We start from the raw sequence: 27809 nt of genomic DNA, 5'->3' as shown, positions 1-27809 counted from the left end.
GTCCCTGTGGGCAAGAAATTTTTAAATTTTGAAGACATTTTGGAGTAATTTTGTGCATTCTTGTACGGTATAATTAAAGACCATTTCAGCATACAGAATAATCATTATCATTGTCAATTACAACATGTTTTCAAGGGATACAGTTTTTACAAACGTCAGAAAAATTAATTTGATATCACTCGGGCCTGTCAACTGTATCCAGTTGACAAGGAAAATAGCAAAATTTCACCAGACTGTTGTGTAGAATCATCTTAGCTCATGACTTGAACAAACATTTTGAAATGCATCATAGAATAGGGGTTTTCACAACCCAGAAAATGATCCGCTAGAATCCTGACCAGCCTGGCTATACAAAGTTTTTTACTGATTTAAATAAACTTGATTGAAGATACAGTAAAATCAAACAGTTTATTCAATTCAATGAATTATAGGAACACAATTTTCAGTGATTTTAATTCACTGTACTAATTTCACAATAAAACGAATCTGCGAGCTGATTTTGGATTTTTTGGTGACGGTTGAATATAATTGAAAAAGAGAGATAAATTTCAATGTTCATGTTTGATAAAACCTCAAACTAACGACACCGAACGCCAGCCCGTGTGTGTACAAAGCACCGGCAGTCAATTGTAGGACAGTACACACAACGCGATATTGGTCGACCTGAAATTTGACACTGTGATCAACGTAGCGTTTGAAAAGTACGAAAAGTGAGACCAAGTAATTTTTTGTTTATTTAGATTTGATCTACACCTCCCAAAACCAACAGACAAAGTCCTACTCTTACGCAGAAAATCAAAGTTTTCAAGCGTCGACTTTCTCTTCAGAGATGCACACAACCACGGCCCCTCCACAAAACGCGATGTCGATCGACTTGAATATTGGCATCGTGATTGACCACGGATGGGTTGACATGGCGTTTCAAAGTATGAAAAATAAGACTCAGTAACTTTTGGTCGCTTTAGATTCGATCAAAAACCTACCAAACCCATCAGACAAGGCCCTCCTCTTACTCTATACTCTTACGCAGAAAACCAAAGCTCTCAAGCGTCGACTTTCTCTTCCGGGTTTGAGCGAAACAAAAGTCGGTTTCACTCAGAAATGGTCGGCTATTCGCGGGCATAACGTAATTGTATCGGCTATACCCGACGTGAACGTCGGAATAATTCTGCCTATGATCGGGCAAGCAAGGTTGACCTCGAGAGCGATTCCCAGTATGCCATAGCGTTCGCTGATCAAGGTACTACAGTGATAGCAACAAGTTCACCGCGTAAATTGCTAGACTACATGATATAGCCAACATCGGCACTTCTGAAATATTATCTCCTGCTTGCAAGACCACCAAAAAAATCAAAATATTGTTATCAAAACCAGAATTTCCGGGCCAGAGAGCGAAACAGTGCTGAAAAGTAGCCGGCCAAAATACGAAAGTAGCCAGTCAATTTGGCCGGCATCCGGCTAAAAATGAACACGCTGTATGCGAGTAACCGGAAGTGTACCGTTCTTTCATGGGCGCCGCCATGTTTTTTTTTTGAGTACTCGTAAATAAACAAATACGAAACAAATTACTATTATTTATCATGCCATTTATAAAATATACCTCTTTTATTAGCCAGTAAATGTTATTATGCACCTTGTCGCCGATACAAAATATCGTTTATGTAGATAAAGGGAGAAAACTGTCGTGCATATGAACGAAGGCATACGCAAAGAATGCTGGGATTTAATTTTAGAAAAGCGCCCCCTGTGTTCAATAATTAGATTCAAAAATTGCCAGTTTTTAGACGGAACGCGAACGCTGTAGTTTTCAGCACGAGGGACCGTGTTTTCAGCTTGTAAGTGGAAGATGGGCAGTGCGGTTACCATTGCAATGATAATGATTGCATAATACGTCCCTTGTTTAACGCAATAGGCTGTTATCATTGTAAAAATTGCCAATTTTTGTCCAAAATTTTTACACGTTACAGAAAATCTATACCTGCTCTGCTGCAGGGTTTGACGTCGTGTACGTACGTGAACTGCTTTCATCAGAGGGAAACTGGGCATAGTTGTCATATAAACGTTTATGAAGTAACAATTAATTACATTTTATCATGAATCAATACAAATAACATTGCCAATCTTAACCCCTGGCGCGACACCAAGGGCTGAGCCCTATATTATAATTGCAGAACAGATTGTAAGATTTATCACTCACGGGAACTGACAGTCATCCCCATACAAGAACACAAAGAGAGAGCGCCCTCAAGTGTCAGCTCATTTAGTCTATAAGTCATCTTTTTATGATATGCGACATCACAGAGTTTGATTTATTAAAGAAGGCTTACATGTACATCTGCTTTACAGATCATGTTACCAGGGAGAAAATTGACCGAGTGGTGGCGGCCATGATGAGAGTACACCAAAGTGCAATGACCAGGTTTGTATGTCCATATTCCTAGCAGAATTAAGTCAGATTTTATTCTCTTACAGCTTCTCACTTGCTTTGGCCCTCCCCGCTCTTAATTTGAGCTGAGGCAGCCCCAATCAGCCAGCTGGCATAAGCCAGCCTGGTTGTGCTTCATGTACTTCTTGCTTTTTGACTTGACAAGTCAGACCACACTGCGGGCACATGAATGTGGATAACAGATTGCAAACTTTGTAGCAAACCAGAGGCTGTGACAAAGTCTGTAGTTGAGTCACTTGGAATATTTTTCACTAAATATATAGTCAGTGAAAACTTGAGTAATTCCATGAGCTCGAAATGAGCCCCCACAAGTGGTAGATTAGAAAAGTATTGTACAGGCTGGAGGGACTGAATATCTGTGCCCATTGTGCATTCTGCCTTGATAATAAAAAATATTGTTGTCAGTCAACAGTTAGAAAAACGACCGTCTCTTTCAGTATTCTGAGAAGAGAGTTTCAAAGATTGGCCAGTTGCTCATAACATATAAACATGAGTAACATAAATTATCTGTTTCTGGGAAACAAAGTTGAGCAAGTTATAAAGGTAATAACCTTGAACATGTACTTTTCCTCAAGAAATACCTGTATGTGAATACCTCTGCTACTATAAGTTGTCTATACATACAGGTTCTCTGGGGTTGACATGCAGTCACAGGAAGCCTATGAATTGGCAGTACGAGGGTTACTACGACCCTCCCTAGACAAGCTGCCACCTATCATCCTGAGAATGAAATGTTTACACTTTGAAAATCCTGACTTTACCATCGGTAAGTTAGTTAAACACAATTACATTAATCTTTCTGATTCTTACGAAATTTTTTACTTAGGTAGTCTCTTACAAGGTTGTACTACAAACCAATCTCAATAGAGCTAGGAAGGATTTTACCCTTTCAATTCTCAGTACCTTAAATACGATTTTTGCCACCTAAGTGTGTCACAAAAAGTCTCATGCAGCTGGCCATATTTTCAATATGGCGGATTTCTAAAGGTAAAACACATAAAATCACAGAAGAAAGAGAAGATTTTTAGGTTATAGAGAAATTTCATACCAGAAATGCATAAAAAATTGAAAAGATGCACATGAGTTTAGTCAGTTTTTTCATGAAAAACACTTTTCTTCCATTAAAATGATTAAATATGCTTTAAAAAGTATTATTAGATCACTATCTCAAACTCTTGCCATGGTGAGAAGTCTACTTAACTTTTTTACTTTGGTGCATTCTAACTTTTCAGAGGGGTCACTAGACCTTCACACTTGAAAATAGGAGTGAAAGGGTTCTCCATTCCACCTCCACAGTTTGGTTTATTCCATTGTCATCCACATGAATAGATAGGTACATGTATGACTTATGCATTGTAATGAACTTGAAGTTAAGACTATACCAATCAAAGTACTGAACTCTTCCGTGCATAGAAAATCTAAAAAAAAGGCAAATTTTCTATTTTCAGCAGAATAAGATCATTTTTCACAAGTTTCAATCATGATAGCTGCTTCAAACGTGCTCTTTATGTGATTTCTTAGGAGTGTTTTAAAGAAAAACAGATTTATACCTTACATACAAATATGACACCTAAAGTTGGTATTCTCTTGATTTTCAACAAATAAAATCTGATTTAGAAGAGTTTTGCATGGAACATTTCACTCTGTACTGTTTATGTACATGTAATGATGAATATCCTTTCTCTCTCTATCTCTCTCTCCCTCCCTCCCTCCCTCCCTCCCTCTAACTTCCCCAGAAATGGAATGTGTTAAGGAGGAAGGAGCCTTTTTGAGAAAGATGGCGCATGAAATTGGACTTGAAATGAAATCAGCTGCTGTTGCAACCCAGGTCAGGAGAATCAGCCAGGGTCCATTTAACCTTGAACATGCATTGCTGAAGAAACACTGGAAGCTCGATTACATATCCGAGGCAATCCAAATCTGTAAGCCGCTTGTCAAGAAGAAGAAAGTCTTGCCGTATTACAAGATGAAAAGGACTCTTCCTGAGGAAGTTTTCAAGGAACTGAAAGAAACTGAAGCAAAGTTGGATATCATGAAAAAAAGGACTACATTTCTTGAAAGTGGAGATAATGCAAGCTGAAGACCGCACTGCCTTGCTGCGACTTAAACAATGGCTGCTGTGTAGGAAATGTTTTATGGGTTGTTTTACAATGCACGGTGCAGTTGTGGCTTTATTTTATTGCATTGGTTCAATCAAGTACTATTGGAGATTGGAATGTTATTACCGTTTTCAGTGACAGGTTTTCCAGTTCACAGTGAGACCTTAGGAAAGAAGAGAGTCCATGGTATACGAGAGAAACATGAGCTGTTGTCAGGGATGAACAGGGATGAAGTGATTGAACACTAGACTTAGTAACTGAAGTCAGAATTTCACTGAACATATGCCGTTTACAACATTCGACCATTCTGAGTAAACACTTTTCTGATGAGAATAACTTCCCGGCTAATGTACAATAATAGTTGTATTGAGTGTTTGTATGAGATCAGTGTCTTTAAATTGAACACACACACTTGATAAAGTGCAAAACTTCGGCACAAAATATCTGCATGAGGACTTTTTTTGTAAGCCTATTTATTATGTACATGCAGTGTCTCCGCAGATGAGAGGAAAATATTTTGGCATATGTCAAAAAAAATGTCTGTGAACTCTATGGTTTATTCTATTGGCCCAGTGGGCTATTCATGAGTGGTGTTTGGATGATGTAGTTTGACTATTTGCCCAAAATCATTTCAGAACCTCGAGGATATTTTGCAAAGATTTGGCATTTGGGTCAAAATCTGCTAGCAAACTGGATCACTGTGTGTTTTGTTACATGGTTGAGCTTTAAGCTCCAATGACGTGCAGCTTATCAGTTACGTGGATTGTCTTCTGTGGTCTGTCAGCTTCTGAGTTTTTCAGAAGATTTGTTCACATGTTTCATGGTCAAGTGTACACACTGGGTAAATTTCAAAGGCATGCTAAAATGTACCACATTTTTGAATATGCAGTTTTATTAAAAATTTTATGCAAAGAATCACAATTTCACCATTCAATTATTTCACATAAATAAATACAAAAGTTACATGACATCACAAATTGGACACTTTGTACTCAATTCTCTCTTGATCATCAACATAGAATATACTATAAGATGTTCAAAAACTAAAATTTTCTCCACAGTAACCTTTCTACACGCAGTTCAACAGCCCTATTGCAATAACCTGTATGTATCACAGGCGCTCTGACCGCCATGCATATATTTTGAATTCTGTGACAAACAGAATGGCCGTAGTTACGACAACATGTTTCACTGCTCCAAACATACACGTACATGTAATTCCCTTGATACAGCTTCCGTCAAAGCCCAGTTTCGAATGGAAACCGCATCTGGCATGATGTCCACAGAATACCCTGAAACAGCTCTTGTTCCATAAGCACTCAGTGTTTCATGCTGGATGAACTATAGACTAAATGACATTTCAATTTTAAATTATTTTCCATTATTTAAATAACTTTACAAAATGAAATCAGTATTTGTTTATTATTCAAAAATAAATATTTAGTTTGTCTACTTTATAAATCATGAAAACAACATTTGCTTTCACACCCATTCATGAACTCTTTTGATCATAACATTGCACATAATTACATTCCTTATTTGTAAAAAAATTGTAATTTTCAAAATTATTCTACCATTGATTCCCTTGAAGATGTGAGGTCCAGTACATCTTACATGTAGATGTGCCCTTTTTGCCATTTTGACTTACTGGCTTATGTCCTGGGCATTAAATATCTTGTTGTATTATAGTACCATAAGGTGGACTAAGTTTACAAGACTCACATTGCCACTCAGGACTATGACACCAATCCAAACACCAGATAAAAACATGACCACAGAGAGAATACCGGTAAGTAGCTGTTGACATCATTGTTCGGAGTTTCAACCAAGTGATCCCCAGTTGATACAGTTTTGACAAAGATAAATCAAAATTCTATCATGTTTTACAAAGATTTTTACTAGTTAACCCTGTCATCACCAAAGTATGGTATAATGCTATTGTTCTCCATTGCAAGTTGGACCCCTACATATGCAAATAGGGGTAAAAGAGTTGAACTCAAGATCCATTAATACTGTTTGCTGTGGTTTTGAAAATTATTTTCATCACCAGGATTTCAATTTTTAAATACTATATCTCAAACGACATTGCACATTTCTTGATCTTGTGTTCCATGTTTCAAGCCAACAATTACTTTATAAAGACATCAAAATCTTTCATGTGTATACATTCAAGCTGTGAAAGACAAGAAATATCAAATTGGCACTCATTTAAGACTTTAAACTCTATTGCCATTTTTGAAACTTAAAATATTTACACCTAGTAAACAACTGAGAGCATTACGTAGCCACTTTGTGACTAACTGATCAATGTGATCTGAAATGCAAACATATCGTGCAGCACTTCGGTAAAAGCCAAGCAATGTTGCAAAGCAAGTCTGTCAAGAGTTGTTAGTGTTTCGTCTCTTCACTGTCTGTTTTCCTCACTGCCATTGTCCTGTCTCATTGTACTCCTTGGGAAAGTTGCGCCACAGACCCTAGATTGAGACCTGCTTGCTCCAGGGTCTGTGGTTAAACTTGTCTCTCTGAAACACCGGGCAAGATTGATGAAGGGCAAGCTCATATGGTTGAGGTCATGCTTTATCATTCTTATCACCGTCAACGTAAACTGATCTTCTCTGAGCCGCTGTTTTCAGCTCCATCATCAGAGCTCCGAACGACGTGGGCGTTTCCTCCGCAGGTTTTTTCTGCGACTGATTTGACTTTGTACGTACACTACTGCCTGTCCGAGTGACACCGCTTGCGTTTCCTGCAGGCTTTGGTGCCGCCTTACTGTCCATGGGAGAAGGCAGTGGCAAGTCTAAATCTTTGACATAGTTTTTCGGGAATAGTCCTGTTTTGCCGTGAAGTTGACCTTGGTACCAATCATCATCGACTGAAAATGAGGAAACTCTTTTATTAGGATAGCGAGTATGCATTGCAATGCTTTGGAGGTGAATTAAAATCGAAAGCAGCATAGATTTTTAGAGGAATGTGATAGAGCACAGTCCCTCAGTGGTGGAGGGACTGTGGATAGAGATAGGCAATAGAGGTGCTGGCACTTATTGCATATCAGATTCTGTTCAACCAGCAAAGTGTGCTTTCAGCTTACTCATCACAGAAATCCAAGGTTAATCGAGTTCAGCTACTTGAAATTTAAGATTCAAGGAGTTAAGATAATTAAACTTTGCATATAAATCCAATATGAACTACAACTTACTTGAAATGACCTCGCTGAGTACATTTCCCTGTTTAAAGCTCAAGTCACATGACTGCTGTCCTGCAAAGTCGTATAATGCTATCACTTGCTTCTCATCTCGTTGTTTCTCTTCTCCCTGTCAACATCACAACAATGGCATCAACAATCTTATCCAAAACTGAAAGTTTATTTTGCACAGTGACTCGCTCACTGTCAGTGAGTCAATAAAGGTAGTGTCTATATTCAACTACTTTGATGTAGATTTTTTTATCGATTGTCCGAACTTTGGTTTAGAAAAATTTCAGCCACTATATTATTGCTGTGGAGCAAATACCATCTGTTGAATTTTAATTTTAAAATGATATTCTGATATTGCTTTTGACTGGAGTTTGAGCAGATTAGACATAAGATGACAAGCTTTTTCCAAAGTTATTGATACAAAAATTCCATTTCTGATGATACAAATTTTCACATTTCGAAGTACTGTGATCTTCTTTGTGAAGTTAATAATTGAATAGTATGTCAACAATATTAATGGTATCATTAAATTTAACACAGTGAATTATTTCATCTATATCATCCATTAATTTGTTCACATTCAAAGCCAAAAAATATCTTATCTTTCTTGATATTAATTGTTAATAGGGAAGTGTCAGAATTGTACACCTAGGTCATAGGTCAAAAAGAGTCATCCTACCTCACGTTCATAGCACCATAATGTAAGGCGGCCGTATTTAGCTGAACTCCACAAATCATTAATTCTGAATTCATTATTAAGATGGAGTAACTCCGGATGGTCATCGTTTTTGTACCTGTTCAAGACAAAAAGACAATCAGGAACATAATCAATACACAGTTGTAAAACACCTTTGCTAGAGATCTGAAAACTTTCCTTTATACACCACTGTGATACTTAACATACACACATAACAGGATTTATGTCCAAAAACAAAAACATATATAATACAAAAATATCTCTCTGACATGCATTATGCAAGATCAAAACCATCACACAGAATTTCCACTTTGGATAACATTAGAAAGAATGAAAACTTCTTAGAACATTAATTAAATGTTTTGCGTGCTTTTTGTCCCAAAATGCACTGTTAAGTGCTGAAAACGGATTTTTAATTTGTGAAATTTTAAACTTTTAATAGATTATTAAATTGTCAAGTTCCCACAATCCATTGGTCATCACTGCACCACACCTTTGTTATTCACATAGCATGCCCAAGATACTCTTGCCCTGCGTATTGGTGTATAATGTACACCTGTCCAGTAGAATTTAATTCTTAACACCAGTCCTGCAAGTTTGATCATATTTTTGTCATCTATTTCGTTTCTTTGTCACCCACAAGTTCCGTTGATAATTATTGAGTATGTCATAAGCATATATTTATGATTCACAAACTATCTTGCCTCTGATAACGATAATATTGCTGTATAGCATGCTGCGTGTACTGGATGTGTGATGTCCGTCATTGTTCTGTACAATGATGGGCAAAGCTTAATTATTATCATGCAATTTGACGCATGAATCATTGGAGACTAATTCTCTTTTCAATGGAGAATACTGCAGCAATTTTATGTATTCTTTTGTCATATGGGTGAGACTGTGCGTTTTTGCTGGTTTACAAATGACAAGTTCAAATAGATAATGAATGTTTATGACTACATAAGATGACCTTTGATCTTGAAGTCTGTCAACCTTGCATTTAGTTTCAGCTCAATCTCCTTGTTAATTACATAATGCGAAATTTCCTTCCGGTAATCCATGTATTAAATATATTGGATATAAAATGCATGCTTACCATATATTCAACTGGGTGGATCCCTTCTCAAATTTTTTACAAATAATTTCATTCAGATCCGCAAAGGACGTTCCCGCTTTCATCTTGATAGCACAGGTGTACTGAAAATGGATCTTGACAATGATATCCACAGCTGGATGGGAGACAGGTGTTGGTGTTGAGGCAGCCATGTTGGGTTTCCATTTGATACTTTGGTATGACGCCTTACCCTGTTCAGTTAATGACACCCCAGAAGTCAAATATTAACTCATCTTTTTCTCTGTTTACATCAATTTTAAACCATGCAGATAAATTAGGGATCAACTCACAGTCCAATCTTTCCTATTCACACACTACAGAGTCAAGTTGTTATGATATTTAAATTATTCTGCAAGTTGCCTGTTCATGAGCGGCAAAGCATAGGTTTTCTGCTACGGTGAAATACATTATTTATGAACTTGAAAGAGTTACAACAAGAATGAATGAAATAAACCTCACTCAATTATGTAACTGTGTGAATACAGAAAAATGATAATTCCACTGTTCACCGTAGACCCACACAGTTGATCAATTGAATCAAACTTTGCAAGCAAGCTCGGACTCGATCTGTACTTCCTATATGCCTTATTCTACTGTTTGAGAAGCTTGCACCAAACAGAGTTCCAAAGTACTTCAAGAAATGTGCCCAAAATATGGCATCTGTGATTTAGGTGGAAACTATTTATAGCATTCCAAGATAACAGCAACAATACTGAACATTCCATTCAATATATATAACATACAATGTACCTGCCCATAGTCAAAAAATATTTATAAGGTCATAAGGTTATTGTTGCATAGCAACAACTCTTGAAGACTGCCTATCCATTTTAGGTGCTTGACCAAAGCTATCATATACATGGTTTTGTAGTTGATCATGAATTCAAATTTTCATCCAAAAGTGGTGATAATATTGGCAAACGAATTGCAATGGCATTCCGTCAAATACCAAGGAAATCATAATTAACTCTTGGAATTTTGTCTATTTTGATCATTTATAGTCTTCAAATATTGTTATGGAAACACCTGACAAACCCTTCACTGATGATATGAAATAATCATTGCCATGGTTACTGATTAGAAGTGTCTCAATTGGTTAATCAATCAAGATCAAAATTAAAAACTATGAGACAAATTTGTATCACCTAAACTTTTCTCAGGGTGGTCAAGCAGTTGCATTCCTAACAAATTTTCTTTCCTCTGAAACGGAGATTAACATTCAATATTTAAAAAAGCCTCTAAAAATCCATATGTCATTGGATATGTTTTGTGGATAGGATTCGAAGTTGAAATGGATCCAGTTTTCGTGTTAAGAAAACAAAAATTCTTTTATATTCCACCAAAAGTGACCTTACACATGTGACAATTTAAATACAGTTCTCTGACAATTAAACAATTTACTTGTCTCCGTGTCATGTTCAATAATATGTCAAAGTTTCAGAAAGTTTTCATTGAAATACTATCATGAAAATGTGAATTATCACAATTTGTCTTTTTCGCTGACAATGCATGCATATGGGCATATTGAAATTTCCAATTCTGTCAATAAACATCCTCTGTTTAATAAATCATACTTCACCACCCAATGATTTTATTATTTTCATATATATTTTATGACCAAAATACAGACCCTCACATATTTCACATAAAAAAAACAGTGTTGCCAGCCTTATTGATATAGCCATCCCCTCAAATTCAATCTCCATCTATTTTAAACTAAAATAATTTTACTTTTGGAGAAGTCAATTTTACTTTGCGTACTTCTATTAAGTTATCTACAGGAGGTTCTGAACTGTCTAAAGATTTCAAAGTTCACTTTCTGAGAAAGCATTGGTGAATTTGCACTATTGTTGCCGGGTTTCTTTTTCCAGCAGCTCTGGTAGTTATTCATGTGAGGACATATTTCAGTGAAATTCAAGTTTTCTCTGTCACAGTCACCACAGCAAGGTTACAGCGGACACACATGTTGTACAGCGCATTCACCTTTTTTAGGCTCAATGACTAGATCACCCATAATACAACTGAAACTGGACAATGTCAGTGGTTTTTCTCCTCTTTTTTCGTGCTTTCTTTCTTACTAGAGATTTCTCGCATTTTCCACCAACAAAGGTAATTTAAGTCCCATGATCTCAATACATGCTGAAACAATGATGAAGTTTTTCAATAATTTTTGTCAAACTAAAGCATAAGCAACGAAAACTGGAGTGAATGATAAATTCATTGTATTTAGAAATTGCAGCCTTTGCTATGATAATACATGTAACACAAACACCAATGATAAATGATCAGGCAATATATGTAAGAAGAGCGTCAGCAAGTTTTCTGGCTAAGACACAATATTGCATGCATGTATGTAGCTCCTGCAAATGATAATACCTCTGCCTCTCAGTATCCAGTATCCAGTGATATTCAATAGCATCACCCACAATACAATCAAAAGTGTGTTAACCTTTTCATCCCATAGGTCCAGCCAACCCTTGACAGCAATAGAAATGTTCCAAAATATGGACGTGCAAGTTTTCAGCCACTCTGCCAGGTATCCTGTTAATTTTTACCTGTTATATTCCCTTTCACAGAGAGAAGGGTATAACTTCTCAATGATTGCTGGGTGACTTATAAGCTCTCTTCACTAAAATTCATTTATCAACTGATGTCTATCTTTTGTCCCATAGCAATAGGTTGTAATCAAAACACAGTGTATTCTCCAATGAGAGTATTTTTTTCCCTCTTGGACTCTTGTGCTGTCATCTTGGAAAGTTTCCTACATTAAGTGTTTGTCCGATCACACTGCTGGATAACTTTTTGTGTTGCATGTTGTTGAAATGGTAATTGGCATGAGAGGTAAATTACACAAGGTACATCATCACCTCGCCCATCCCTCTGCATCTCTGATGACTTAAAATGGCTCCTTTGTCACACATGTGACCTAAACTGTGTATTGGTGATACCCATTGCAAATTCACACTCTGTGGAAAGGGAAAATTGTTAAGGGACCGTCTCAGATTGTCGCAGAAGTTCAAGAAACGAAATTAATTCGTTTTGATCAAAACCCCCTCCCCCCTCCCCCTAAACGAAACTTCAAAAGTGTGAAATGTTTATGTCTGCCTGAGGGTGCAATGTTGCATTTTGCTATAGCTACTGAAGACGTATTCCCCTTGCCACATTACAATTAAAGTAATCGATCAGATTTGAGTACTAACAGGGCATTTTACCGCATAAAAGTTTCATTTTATTTTACTTTCCCTTTTTGCATCTGTTTTTTGTCTCTGCGAACACGCAATTTGTACTTGGTTGGGCCATAAATAAGCGAGAAACTTTGACAAGGAGGACCAGGCATGTCCAATCATATTAAAACGACTATGACAAGGTGCATAACAAGTGAGAATAAAGACATCTAGTGGTTAGAGCAGACGCTTATAAATAGCACATTTTAAAAAATGATACTTTTGTCTTTGTTGAATTTGATGAGTGAAAGGTTTAGGATACAATGTTAGTATTGGTAAATTATGTGTGGGGCACAAACGAGATGGAAACGGTTACAAATTTGTTGGCACAAGTGTGCAGTTTTTCTTTAATTTAAAATAAACACACGAAAACTTGTGATCACAAAATAAAAGTGCGAAAGTGAAGTTCACTAATTGAATTGAGGTCAAACCCCCTCCCCCTCTAAACGAATAAATTTCGCTTTTTGAACTTCTGCGACAATCTGAGACGGTCCCTAAATCAAATAGAAGACTAGGGATACAGTGTAACCATTACTACATCACACAGGTGTCACACAGTGTGCAAACAAACAAACATACGTGTCAAGCTCAGTCACAGTAATTCAACATGCTTCAAGAACACCATGTCCCTCTGTGGTTAAAATAATTCTTACTTTGTTTTTTGTTTTTCTTTTTTTGTTTGTTTGTTTTTTGTCTTTTGGGGTTTTTTTTCCTGGGGGGAAGGGGAGGAGGTTTCAGGTATTTCATATATTCATGCAACATGTTGCAAGATAACCATGTCCCCCTGTGGTAAAAATAATTTCTTACTTTGTTTTTTTTTTTGGGGGGGGGGAGGGGCTTAGGGGTTTTAAGGTATTTGACATTACGCATGCAGCATGCAAATCCACACCGCCTTGTGAAGTGAAACCTGTTTAAACCAAAGACCACTGAAATTGGAAAAACAAATATGTTTTGCAAACAAGTATGTTTTGCATTTATACAAATATAAACACAGAGAAGGATAAAAATAATATTCATTTATCTGATTCAGATTTTCAGAGAGCTATCATTTAAACAGGTTCAATGGCACTTCAAGAATGCATCAAATACAGACAAAAAATTCCAAGACGAGACTTTATTTGGTGCATTTTCATGTCAAATAAAGTACAGATCCTGTATACGCATGCATAGAAAAGTGTGAAAAAATAGAAGACACAGAATGTACATAATTTGAATCAAAGAATTCATTCATAGGTTTGTACCCAACTTAAGCCCTGGAGCACCCATAATGGAATGGAATGTTCTGATTGCTACCATGTCTTTTATTCTCCAGTGGAAATACAGGGCAAACCATTAGTTACCAGGGAGGGAGCTAGTAAACACTAATAGAGGTTCTGGGTTAATTGCAAGTCAAGTAATGGTGATATTGTATCGTCTGATCAAACAGTTTAGTACAAACTTCACTATGAAATATTTAGCTTTACAAACTAAATATGACGAGTGTAAATAATGTTTAAAGATGTAAAAGTAATAAAGCTGGAAATCAATACACACTCTGTAAATAATATTACAAAAAAAGTTGCAGAACAGCATGAGAATGTAGGTTAATACTACAAAACACTGTTAGATCAGTTTATGATTTAAATCTCATTTTTCAAATGAAAGTGACAGACTCATTCTTTTCATCAATTTGTACATAGAATTGAGTTTAGTGCTGTCCATAACAAATCTGTAAAACAATGCTGTTTGAAGCCAAAAGAAGATAGCTGCAATATATGCCTCTTGTAAATGCTAGGTTACCAAAAGATCATCATATCCAGCTAACATTCTGAAATTTTATTTGGAAATTATTATTTTAAGAATTCTTTTTCTTCAAATACTTTTTCCAAGACTTGCGTCTTCTCATGCTTGTATAAATTGTCTTGCAACAAAAATTTTAAACACTGATTAAAAACCTGTTAAGTCTTTTGTCTTAGAGCAACAAATGAAGACGCCAAATGTGATGAAAAGTTGTTAGGGAAACTGTCAAACATCTATGACAAATTGACCCTTTCATTGCCCTGAGGCTAAAACAATCATGGAGAGCGCCCTCAAGCGCCAAACCCGAATATTTATCATTCATTGCTGTTCTCTGTACCAACCACTGAGGGTCTGTACAACAATAACGTTTGACTAAAACAGGGCAATGAAGGGGTCAAATGCATGAAGCAATGACCTACGAACTTACCGAGGGGTCATACGTTGATGGTGGAGGGGGAGGTAGCGGCTGCTTTGGTACAGGGGGTATTCTTCCTTTGCCGTCATTGCTATTTTGGGTTCTTGGTGCTGGCACGGGCGGGATTGTTGTGGGTGTTTGCCTTGGTTTGTGTGTTGGCTTGGGACTAGAATTTGGGCTGTTTGAGGATAACATCTGGGCTGAATTATGAGATGGGATACCAAGGTGGGACACATTGGAAATGGTCCCTGGGGTTGAACTCAACTGGGGCCTGACTGAGGGAGGAGGGGGTTTAAATTTGCGGTTTACACTAGGGCTTGAGTTGGGGCTACCGGCGGGTGACAAACCGGGCTCAACAATTTTCAGGTCGTGTACGCCCTGTGGCAGACTTCTGGCGGGGCCGTCGCTGGGTGGGAGAGGTGGTGGTCTTGACGGAGGGGGAGGGATGGGTGGCGGCCTTGCTGGTGGTGGCGGAATGGGCACGCCGCTGGTTGATAGCGGTCGGTTGGCTGGTTTGTGGAGGAGTCTAGGGCTGGCCTGCAATGATTTGCTGGTTTGTTGAAGCGGTGGTGGTCGACTTGGCAGAGTGTTTGCTTGGAAGTCTCTTGGTGAGTGTGGCCTATTTAGCAATGGATTCTCCTAGATGGATGACAAATGAAATTTATTACATTCATGATATTAACATGGAAATTAACATCAACAACATGTACCAAGGGCGTTACTTCTCAGTAACAAGTGAAATGGGTTTGTTAAACACAAAATTTCTGTGATTATTCAAGTGAGTGCTGAAACCTTTCCACACAATGATATTACATTACACTAAGCATAGTTAGATATGAAAAGTGTGATGTGACCTTTCACCTTTCACCTTTATGACAAGAAAATGTGCCACAGATATGCAAATGAATGAACATAAATCAATTTTAAGTGAAACACATAATGAGGAGCCAACAACCCATCCGATCCAACTCAGCACATTCTGGATTCTATAACAACAAGAGACATTACATACAGTTGCAAGATTGAACAGCATGCCTCTACTGTTTACCTCCAAAAAGGTGTTTATCATAAGCTTTTAACAAGACTTTGGGAAAAAAACATAATGTTTCTGGAAAAGGATAGATAAAATTCTGAAGAATTTATATTTACCTTGACAACAGGAACAAAACCAGTTGCATCATCCTTCTCAGTGACTGCAGACACAACTTTTGCCTTGCCTAGGTAGTCCTTCTTTGCAATGTTTGAAGTCTTAGACTTAGGGGGTCTAAAAATGGCCTCCTTGGGCAACTCTAGCAAGTCAGCTGGCTTGCCAATCTAAAATGAATTAAAAAACAACTGTGTCATGAACATTTGCAGTGTTTCTGTCACTGCCTGTAGCTCTTGAGTTTGAATTTAGTGTGTTTCGATACTGCTTCTGATGGAAAGTCGTGCTTAAATGGATACAATCAACGGAACTGCGCTCAAATGTCGTATGGGACCCATACGACCAATGTAAACACTGTATCCAAGGTACGATGGTGATCGATGAAAGTTAAAACATGTCTGTCATAATCTCCATCCTATAATTTAAATGTTGCAGCTATGATGATGAGGTGCATCTAGATATCGTGCATGGAATACATTATTGTTTGTAAACAAGAAACTCGCACAGGCGCAGTTCCGACGACCGTTTCCCTTGAAATCAAAGATAGAATGATCTCTGTGTTAACTTGAAATACAGCAAAATCCAAAAATGTCTTTCTGACACAAGAAAATTCTACACATGAAATGTACTGGTATAAGGCTGGTGGAAAGAAATTTCTAGAAAATCCTACAATGACTCAAAGAGTTTGTGAGTTACTGACCACACTGCTTGTGAATAGAAAGTTCAAAAATTATCCATAATTTTTGTAGACAGAAAAATGCAGGTTTCTTTTCCCTGGTTTGAAATAATACATACTTTATTTAAATTAAACTTTCTGTACAATTAGCAATCACTATCATCACTAATGTTCAAATATGACTTTAACATTTGCCTTCTTTTTCACTTTCTTGTTTTGCATGTCAAATACAGATTCTTCTTAAACTCCTCAAAGCATGTTGAGATACACAGTATTCAGCTTGTCAACACAATCTGTGCATGTGTAGACTGCATTGTTATTGTTGACAAGTGAATTCTGGTCCGGAGTGGAATTCAAATGTAAACATTAAACACAAATAATGCATTCTACACATATAGACGCTACGTTGTGCCAGATATTTGGTGTTTCAACATGCTTTGGAGATAGGTCAAGAACTTTCAATTGACATTAAAAACAAAAATAGTGCAAAACCATCAAAAGTTGCAGCAACTAACGACACAATTTAGATTTTTTTTAGAACTACAGATACAGCTGTTATTTCAAGTAAAAAGAGTTTAGCATCTTACTGCTATGAATCAGAAAATATCCAGGTGTATTTAATTTGTGTTTGGAATATTTCTGTCGTTGTATAATTTGTTGGAAATTCTTGGTGATGTTTAGAAAACAAGAAGACACAGAGAGAAATACACAATGCAACTATGCAGGGTCATCTAACGGCTCAGCCAGGTGATGAATGATATCAGCTAAAAAAGCTGACATTTTGAGGAAAATGGTCAATATTTCACTCTGAGTTCAGAAATTTGAGGATTAACCACATAATGTATCAGCTTATTAATTTGGGGGGGGGGGGCTGTGAACAAAATTATGAATGATCTAATTAAGAAATTCTGATTGTTGAAAGGAAACATGATAATTACAGTGTTACCTGCACAATGCCTGCATTGATGGCACTGAAATCCTCACCAGTAATTTCTCAAATGGATGCTGCAACATTCAGCATCATTTCACCATTTCTCAACATCGTTAAAACCCACAATGATATCAACCTCTTTGTAGTTTAGCATAAATCAATCAAAATGTGGCTGACATTATTTCAGAGGGCTTTACAAGTCCATGCACAGACTCTAGAACTACCGCCATTGTTTACTTGTAACAGAAGCAACAAGTCATTGTCAATGACATAGTCCCCACTTGTAAAAGGAGTATTAGTCTTGATGGGGCAGGGAAATGTGGTCATTAAAAAGTATCGCTGGAGTGTATAAGTTCACATCTATGGGCACATAGGTTTATGTCATTTTTCCCAATTTATAACAAGAGGCATGTCTAAGTTATGGTTCTAAATCGGGAAAAAAGATCAGACCTCTAGCTGTGTTGGCCAGCCAAGAAATACATATGTGCATAATAAATGAGGTACGAGATGTGAAATCTGAAGGTCTAATATCCTATCAAAATTGAAGCTTATAGAACTTGTGGTTACTGAGTTATGCATATATATGTATAATCAAGGTCTAAGGTCATCAAGGTCACGTGACATTTTGAAAAAAATTGTATTGCTAAGTTATCCCTATATACCAAAAATCAGACCTCTAGCTCTATTGGCTCGCTCAAAATTAGATATGCACATAATTGATGAGGTACAATATGTGGCGTCATAAGGTGTCCCATCATACCATATATGAAAGGTTTGGCACTTGTGGTTACTGAGTTGTGGACAAATATGTATATTTGAGGTCAAAGGTCACCAAGGTCACATGACATTTTGAAAAAAAATTGTATTGCTAAGTTATCCCTATATACCAAAAATCAGACCTCTAGCTCTATTGGCTCGCTCAAAATTAGATATGCACATGATTAATGAGGTACAATATGTGGCGTCATAAAGTGTCCCATCATACCATATATGAAGGGTGTAGCACTTGTGGTTACTGAGTTATGGACAAATATGTATATTTGAGGTCCAAGATCACCAAGGTCACGTGATATTTTGTCAAAAAAATTGTATTGCAAAGTTATCCCTATATACCAAAAATCAGACCTTTAGCTCGATTGGCTTGCTCAAAATTAGATATGTGCATAATGAATGAGGTACAATATGTGGCGTCATAAGCTGTCCCATCATACCATACAATAAGAAGGGTGTAGCACTTGTGGTTACTGAGCTATGGACAAATATGTATATTTGAGGTCAAAGGTCACCAAGGTCATGTGACATTTTGTCAAAAAAATTGTATTGCTAAATCATCCCTACATACCAAAAATCAGACCTCTAGCTCCATTGGCTTGCTCAAAATTAGATATTTGCATAATTAATGAGGTACAATATGTGGCGTCATAAGCTGTCCCATCATACCATATATGAAGGGTGTAGCACTCGTGGTTACTGAGTTATGGACAAATATATATATTTGAGGTCAAAGGTCACCAAGGTCATGTGACATTTTGTCAAAATATCTGAGATATCTGCGTGAATGGATGGACTCAAGGACGGACATGACCCAATCTATAAGCCCCCTGGACTTCATCCATGGGGACTAAAAACTGTGTCACTGCATCCTTTTTGCAATATAAATACGATGAGAAACTAAATTTTTATTTTTCTTGGCCTTATACATGGGAGTCTATGGACTGCCTTATACATGGGAGTCTATGGACTGCCTTATACTTGGGAGTCTATGGAGACTGCCTTATACATGGGAGTCTATGGAGACTGCCTTATACATAGGAGTCTATGGAGATGAAAACTAAAAAGTCCTCTAACACGGCCAAATTTGATCGCATTGTGAAACAAATCGAAGTGCATCTGTATAAGGTAGGGTACTATCCTTGTGCAAAGTTTGAAAGAAATTGACCTGGGCATGTCTGAGATATCTGCGTGAACGGACGGACGCACGGACGCACGCACACACGGACGGACATGACCAAACCTATAAGTCCCCCCGGACGGTGTCCGTGGGGACTAATAAAATTCTCCATTCATGATGTCTGGCAACTGTTATCAAATTTGATTTCTCTGTTTATCACCACATTGACTTCTGATCTTATTCTGTACTGAAAATGGCAAAACACTTGTCAATAATGATGACAAAACATATAGGTCCAATGTAGCTACATTGGTTATCATACTATTCGACAATTCCAAACTTTTACTGCAAAATGATTGAGATTCTTAAAATATTTTTCCGATTGATATTTTGGTTATAATGTTCATTTCCCATTCCACTGTATCTGATGTTTACCCAGACAAAGACTTCAAACACCTGTTGTTTTGGAAATATAAAGGGAAAGTAAACAGGACAACCTTGTGAAATAGTGTGTCAAAGGTCATCTTGTCAAAGGTCAATGATGACAAAAAAAGAGTAATGGCATATGACTTTGATTTTCCAAATTTGGAAACAAGTGTACCTTTCAGCAAGTTGTCAATTCTAGTGGAATTTTTTGATCAAAGTTAACTCAAAACTCATCTATTTTTACAAATATGTCAACAAATACATCTACAGATGTGTAAAGGGAAAGGAGAAATATTTCTCTCTATTTGCAAAGAATGTAGTATCAGCGAAGCACTTTTTAAAAAAACAAACATTTTAAAATTTGTATGGGTGGCAAAACTGACAGTCAATTGGGCAAAGGTCAAAAATCAATGGCAAGTAAACAAAGTAGAGATGTCAAGTTGTTGTTTCGAGGAAGGAATCATCTTTCCCAAAAGAATGGAATTCTCAACCGGAAATATCAGGCACAAGTACGGTACTGGGGAGAGTTACTGTGGGTTACAAATGACATACCAGCCCATACAACAACGGCAGCCAATAGTAATACAGCATCATTCTCACCATGCAGTGTTATGCTTGAACCTGACCTACAAGTAAAGAGTACTGGTGACACAAAACTTTGAAAACAGTGAGCTGTGCAAGGAAAGAGTCAAGTTGGTTGTAGTACATTACCCTTTGGAAATTTACCGATTGACACTTGCTATAACCCTATTCCTAACCCAAGTCACAATTTCATGCAAGTTTTGATGTTGAATGTCCAGAGGGTAGGTGTCCTCATACTCTACTAGATATTTTGGTCAGCTATACTGCTTTCTGGGATATTTGTCTCCCAGACATTTAACCCATGGAAAAGTACGTACCCCGCCCATTTCCCTAACTAAAGCCTAACTAGTTGGTTGGAAGAGCCTGGATAGAACAATGTCTAGGGAATTACCATCCTGACACAGTCAATATTTGCAGTCAGTATGCCAGAAGTGGATTTGAGTTCACATCCAAAATCTTGTTCATACACAAAATGATGAAGCTTTATTTGAGGAAAGACTCAATTCAAAATCTGAGTTTTACATTTTTTCTCAAACTTTGCTCAGGAAAATTTTAACCCTTTCTACTTCCAGGTTCATCAGAAGCAATTAAAGTCAAGAACATGACTGATGTCTTGTGTGACATAATTTAGCAGACTACATTATTTGAACATCCAAAAACATATGATTTTCAAAGACTAGTCTTCTTAGGATATGCAAAGTAAAATTGGTGATCTGTACTGACTTGACATGATGAACTGAGTGCTGTATGTTGGTGATCTGCTAAATACTATTGCTGATTTCAAATTATTTGACCTGGATATGACCAAACAATTCTCCTTCATAATACCAGCGTAAAGTTGGCGTCATACTCATCCTCATCCTCAGCCTCAGGGGTCACGCGAAAATGAGGATGAGGATGACGCTACAGCGTCAGCTTCACCGGCGTCAGATCCGATCATTCCCGAATGCGTCTGATGGAATGATAAGTGTAAAAACGACTTTAAAAATGTGCTCCAAGTTTCATATCGCTGTAAATGCTAATCAAAACACAGTGGGGTATGTATTTCATAATATTTAGTAACCTCTCCTCTTAATATCCGTTTCTCACGATGTAGTTATAACGCAACATTCTTAGCCCTTCATTTCCTTAAAGTTCAAAGGTTGTATGTTTAATACGTTGACTTTTCATGCCTCAAGTCATAGTTATACCAGTTAGTTGTTTTATATATCCTCTGAATAATTAGGGCTTTCATATCGTCTTCATGGTGGCGATTTTTACACATTTCGGACCGCGCATATTTTTTTGGCACCAATTTTTGGAAAATCTTAACGCAAGAGTTGAGAGGATACCAACAAACTTATCCACGGATCCATGGACTGAAAATTACGAACATTTCCAAAAAACTAGTCTATATGAGATATTCTAACCATAAAATATTACCTGCGAACCAGTTTTACGATTCAAAAGAAAGTTGAGAAAGAATGGAGTTGTTATTTTCTTAAGTTTTGGGCGAATTTTATCATTTATCCGTCATCGGGTAGCGCAACTTCGGCAATCTTCGGATACGACGCTGAAGCTGACGCTGAGTAGCGTCATTTTCAGCGTCAGCTAGAAAGGTCACCTGAGGCTGAGGATGAGGATGAGGATGACGCCAACTTTACGTTGGTCTTCATAATCACGAATACAAATGCTGGGTCAAAGTACACATTTATGAGTTTAAAAAGTAAATGACCTCACATTCATCATTTATTTGACCTAACCTGACCTGACCTGACCTGACCTGACCTGACTCTGACTCATTGGGAAAAATTACCTTCTTGATTTTCATGAGTACTGTAACAACAACAATAAATTTTCTCCGCATCGTTCAAAATAAATCAACGTAGGCTGTAGCCAAGCTGAGAACTGTAAGATTTTGAAATCCAAAACTGTTCTCAAAGTGTATACTCAACACCATTCCTTTCCGAATGATCACGAATAGAATCAAAGACAGAGAAATTATGCTTGGATTGCAAAATAGAATGACCCTGCTGTACAAATATTCCCCCATTTGTTCCGTTCTAAATTTACAACATAATTGCTGTGTGTTGTTTTACAGGTCAAATCCATCAGACAGACTCAGTACAGGCTGAAATGTTGCAGGGGAGAAAATATATCAAAATTGTGTTCCATTTTATTATTTCTAATTTTTTTTTTTACCTGCACTGACTTCCTGCTTTCTTCTATATGTTGTTTGCTTTGTTTACAATTTTCAGCGGCGGTGACAGCTCTGTCCAGCAGCTCCAGGGCTTTGTGTTTTTCCTTGAGAACACTACTTGTCAGGGCTAGATTGTGAAGTATCTGGTACAGAGAGGAAGTGAAAGTTTGAAAACTATACTGATTTGCTCACAAATCATCAAAATATACCCTACATGCCATGAACACAGACAAATGCATGCGTATCTGATGAGAGTGACCAGTACTATGATAACCTGCAGCTGGAAGCGTTGTTAGATCACAAAGCTAATATTTGACTGCTAAGTACTACTCCAATTTACATGAACATGGGTGAACCCACCATATTGAGTCCAATAAGGTCTGCTGATGAAGGGGTCAAAAAGCTGTGTAACAATGTTGATCTCCACTGCTTCTTTTCAACGCTTTCACCATCCTACACAAAACCACCCCATTTCCTTATATAGTGGTCCAACTTTGCCATAGGGAACAATGGGATATTGGACTAACCCACAGACAGAGAGGGGGAACCCTCTACTGTCTGTGACTGAACCATGGTGGTGAAAGGGTCACAGCTGATCCTTGGCTTATCCAACAATCTGAATAATTTCAATGTCGTTAAATCTTGTTGAACATCGGTTTTCTGTCAGTGAAGTCTTCACACATCTGACAATAGTTAGTGTTAATAATAATATTGCAACATTTCCATATTCAGACAGTCCGCATTGCATGGTTGACATGTCACATCAAAATAGAATATGTAAGAGATACTTTGGACCGCGAGTTAATGGAAAACTGCACCTACTTTCACTGAATTGAACCTGACAACGGTGAACTACAACCCCCTGGGCAAAAAAGGCTTACATTCGTTATTTCGTTCTCCTACCCACTGTAACCGTTCAATGGTTTTCAATCTTACAATATACAGGTAAATTCTTTTGAATTAAGGAATACTTAAGTCTGTTTACTTACTTCACATTCATAGAGGACGTATCTCAGCCCGAGCTGTTTGTAATCGATGTAGGGTTTACTTCTGAGACACTCATAGCTCTGACTGTAAGACGTTTCAGCTTGGAGATGTTTTTTCTCTTGGAAATATATGTTTGCAAGTTGATAATGTCCTATTGCTAAGTGCTGGTCTTTGAAAACTGTAGCTTCAAATGACTGTGTGGAGAAAAATGGGAGAAAATATTAATATTTGGGTGAAAAACACTTTTTCTTGCCGGACAGTATCACTTTCTCATCTGCCAACTCACTAAAGAGTAGTATTCAGCCAAAACTATATGTAATTTCACCCACTTGGCACAGTCTCTGTTTGCAGGGGCCTTCAAAAATTTAATTTTTTGTTTAAAAAACTTCACATGGGACATGTTGTGCTGCACTAGTTTTGACCAACTTGACCTGATGGTGAAATATGAACCTGGCAGGATAATTATGGATATTATGCACCAGTTAACAATCTTTTAACAGATCTGAGACCTAAAAAACATGCATTTTCAGAATTTAGTAGGAATCCAAATACAACAATTAACAGCAATCAAGACTTCTTGGTAAAAACACCAGCACCCTCCATCAGATTCCTTGCAGGTATCACATCATATCAGACTTGTATGAGTTTGGGGTTCAGCTAATTAGTTTTAGGGTCAGTGTTAATTAAAAATGTTAAAGAAAAGGGCCAAGGGTTGAAAGAGGTCATGAGTCTTTCCAAAAGTAAGTTATTTCTTATGTCATATATACACTCAAGCAATAACAACACTATCACATAAGCTTTTTAAAACAATTTTTAGAAGCATACATGTAGCAAGGAAGTATGTACAGTAAGCCTTGTAGCGTTATTTTTTACACACTTCATAAATTTCAAAAAAGAATTGACGTAAGAATTTCTCGCCCAGAATTTATCAAGACCAAGGCAGCCAATACGTTTTGTATGCTATGATGTTCAACTTGGAAATCGGAATATTTTCTATTCCTATAGCATTTCAAAATCTGTGAAAGTTTGAAACCTGACAAACCAAAGGTCAAGGTCTCCATTATATAATTTCCTTTCCAAAAGAGTCCCACGACTTTTTTAAAAAAATATTCAAAATATATTTTAATCAGCATACAGCTGCATATTTTAAAGGCGGAGCCTCCCTTTAAAAAGACGCCAAGGTATGGCGGCGTTCACTATGTAAGTGGACACCAAACAGGCAACACGCGGGCACACGCTCCAGAAAATGCCACTTTTTAGTTTTCCTCGGCCGCAAAAACACAGACAGACTGCCAAGCGGTCAGTGTGAAGTTGCTGCCGATCGAACTCTGTGGTTGTATTCAAAGTTTAACGCGACTGGAAGACAATTTTTTAGGAAATTCGAGCGTTTGTGGTGGGGAATCAATGACCGTTGGCGATTTGAACCGACCGTCAATCAAAAGCTTGCATAAACTCTGTTTGCAGGATTAGCAAAATGTGACAAAAGGTTGAGATCAGTTTGTGTAATTAATGTTATAGAAATCAAACATCATACTGGCCATGTGTTTGACTGGGAGGAGAACTCCACTAATGCGAGAACCTGGGATTGAAAAGTGCGGCTTTAATCACCTAATTGAGACACATGATTGGGAAGAGCTACATGAAAAATCAATACTGCTCCTAAAAGAGAGATAAGCCTGATTGCTGTTACCTTGGACCGTGTTTCCGCAATTTCTAAACTGTTCTGTTATTGCAGGCACGAGTTTCTATTACAGCAATAATACAATTATAAATCTTGAGCTATTTTAAGCCACTCAAAACTGTACAGGTAACATGACTTGCAATGCTGCTAATAAAATACAACACAGCAAGTGATATAATGTCTGCTTTTTTTCAGCCTTCTTCTAGTGAGTTCACATCATAACAGTTTTAAATTTTAGCTTGCCATCATCTGGCTTGAGAAAAGCAAACATTTAATCTGCCTGCACCTAGCTATTCACATACGGTATGAGTAAACAGATACTTCAGTATATCAGTATTTATGTTTCACAATTTCTGCATTTTTTACTGTCTCTAGTATTTCAGCTTTAAAAATCTCTGATGTTGTCCATAGTACATGAGTCAAGTTTAATCAGTAATTATGCTAAACTTGAACTTCAGAAAAGACAATAATGACCCTATCATTACTAAATGTCAAAATATATGTTTTGGATGTATGTAGTGATAATAACAAAATGCATGAAATGTGTCCTATTTTTGTGCAATACACAAAAGCAGGAAATTGCTGCAAAAAATCTAAATGATTTACGGTAGTAGTTGTACCGGTAATTGAAGCCCTGCACTCTCCACTGGTCACTCACATAGAAACCCTTTCACTTTACGTTCACATATTCTTCGGTCTGAAGACTCTTCTATATATTCTCACTGGCCTGAGAAAACTCACTTTTGACTCTTCCGTCTTTTTCTTCCTCGCCTCAGGCCCACTGTCACTTTGAACAGTGCTCAGACTCAGGAATTTAAGCTAAGTGTAAATCACTTTTGGACTTTGTACCTACATTACTTTGTACAACATTATGAATATACCGTGCCTTCAAATGTGTGAGTGTGAGCCAAGTGGAATTATCTCTGATATTCTGAATCTTATGTAAATTGTTAACTCCAAATTCCGTAATCTAGACAAACAGCCACTGACAGCAAAAGTTCCCGGCATCGTTTTGGGTGCATAATCACAATGGGAGGTACTTCAAATTTTGAGAGTCCTGCCGGAGACTGAAATAATCTGATCAGGAAAATATTTGGGCGTTCAAATGTCAGTGAATAGTAACCTTGGCGATTTTTTTAACGAAATCTGACCTTGACAAATAGGATTGTAGCTCTGACCTGTGTTATTGTTCTATGGTGGCAATATCTGGAAAACTGTTCCTCAAAATTTCTCTACTACCTTGGCTGACTTTGAATTTGCAACTGCATACTATTCTCATCAAGTCCACTGTGACTCAGTGTAACTGTGCGGCCCCTATGTTCCACAATGCACATTATTCAAGGTTTTTGAAAAAGAAAACACATATTTTCTATCGTGTAATGCTATAGGTATCTATATCATAAAATTATTGGGAAAATTTACTTTAGAAAAATAAAAACTTTGCTTGCAAGAGCAAATGGAATGATGTTTTCTTCTCGATTTTCTATTGTGAAATACTAGGAATTTAACTGTCAAAAAATTGTTGATAAAATTTACTTTTAAAACATTTGCATGCCGCCTTTGTTGTCTTGTAAAGAGCGCGTGAGGAACGTTTCCTTCTCTACGGCCATAAAGGTTGTTAAACATTGCAAAAGCACTTTGAGCTTTTCAATTTTCTTTTCAAACGTTAATTACACCGCTCTGGTAAACCAGCGAACAACCATATCATAAAATGAATGTGTCAGATATGAAATTGTTGGAGTTATCATCAGCTGCCGCTCCAGAAGAGTGAGTACTGTACGTTTGTGGAGGGACCGTGGTTTCATCATGGAGGTACAAGCGAGCACCTCCATGGTAATACACATAGCCTATCTGTGAACAAGCATATTGTATGGATAATCAATCGGTAAATTCTGAATGAAAGAAATTTTCTGAGAACCTTTTCGGCGGCTTCTAGGTTGCCAAGACGCTGGTGCATTAATCCTATGTTGAAGAATATCTTGGCAGATGGATCGGGGATCTTCCAAAACTTCTGCAGCGCCAAGTTGACATCATTCTGTTCGTAGGCGGAGACGCCTTCGTCCCAAAATACCAAGGTGTTGATGACAGCGTTGGCCGAAGTTGGTGCCGAAGCTGTTCCAGCCATGTTCGTCCCGCTAAACAAGCTCAAGCGGTGGTCCTGGTTGGGCCGAAGGTCTATGACGGAACGTTGTTATGGCGAAAAGTTAGGCACATTTGTTGAAGACATAATAAATAAAACAACTGTGAGGACAGATACAACTTGCTTGGAGTACGTGCGACAGGGCGGCAGCTGATAGATGGCAGATAGCAAGCAACAAATGGGTGGATGACCTTCGGTGTCCTTT

At 37.4% G+C, this 27809-nt stretch overlaps 2 protein-coding genes across 3 annotated transcripts in view; one reads left to right on the top strand and one right to left on the bottom strand.

Moving 5' to 3' along the window:
* LOC139114353 (pseudouridylate synthase TRUB2, mitochondrial-like) overlaps positions 1-5460 on the top strand; it is a 7918-nt gene extending 2458 nt beyond the window's left edge. Inside the window, exons 4-6 of the mRNA XM_070676032.1 lie at positions 2347-2419; positions 3073-3212; positions 4183-5460. Coding sequence (XP_070532133.1) covers positions 2347-2419; positions 3073-3212; positions 4183-4526 — 557 coding nt within the window. The 3' untranslated portion in view covers positions 4527-5460. The remainder of the gene's footprint in view (positions 1-2346; positions 2420-3072; positions 3213-4182) is intronic.
* Positions 5416-27809, bottom strand: LOC139114352 (neutrophil cytosol factor 2-like). Of its 2 annotated transcripts, XM_070676030.1 has the most exons (10): positions 27383-27809; positions 23786-23977; positions 22799-22939; positions 16117-16281; positions 14980-15606; positions 12417-12515; positions 9532-9740; positions 8418-8532; positions 7742-7856; positions 5416-7417 (listed from the first exon to the last, which is right to left on the bottom strand). In XM_070676030.1, the coding sequence occupies exons 1-10, from the start codon at positions 27587-27589 to the stop codon at positions 7116-7118; spliced, it is 2172 nt and encodes a 723-aa protein (XP_070532131.1). In that variant the 5' UTR covers positions 27590-27809; the 3' UTR covers positions 5416-7115. The 2 variants fall into 2 exon arrangements, with proteins under 2 accessions (XP_070532131.1, XP_070532132.1); XM_070676031.1 differs by lacking the exon at positions 12417-12515.

This window comes from Ptychodera flava, chromosome 16 (genome assembly GCF_041260155.1).
Source record: "Ptychodera flava strain L36383 chromosome 16, AS_Pfla_20210202, whole genome shotgun sequence".
Classification (NCBI taxonomy): domain Eukaryota; kingdom Metazoa; phylum Hemichordata; class Enteropneusta; family Ptychoderidae; genus Ptychodera; species Ptychodera flava.
This window is presented reverse-complemented; position numbering and strand designations above follow the sequence as displayed.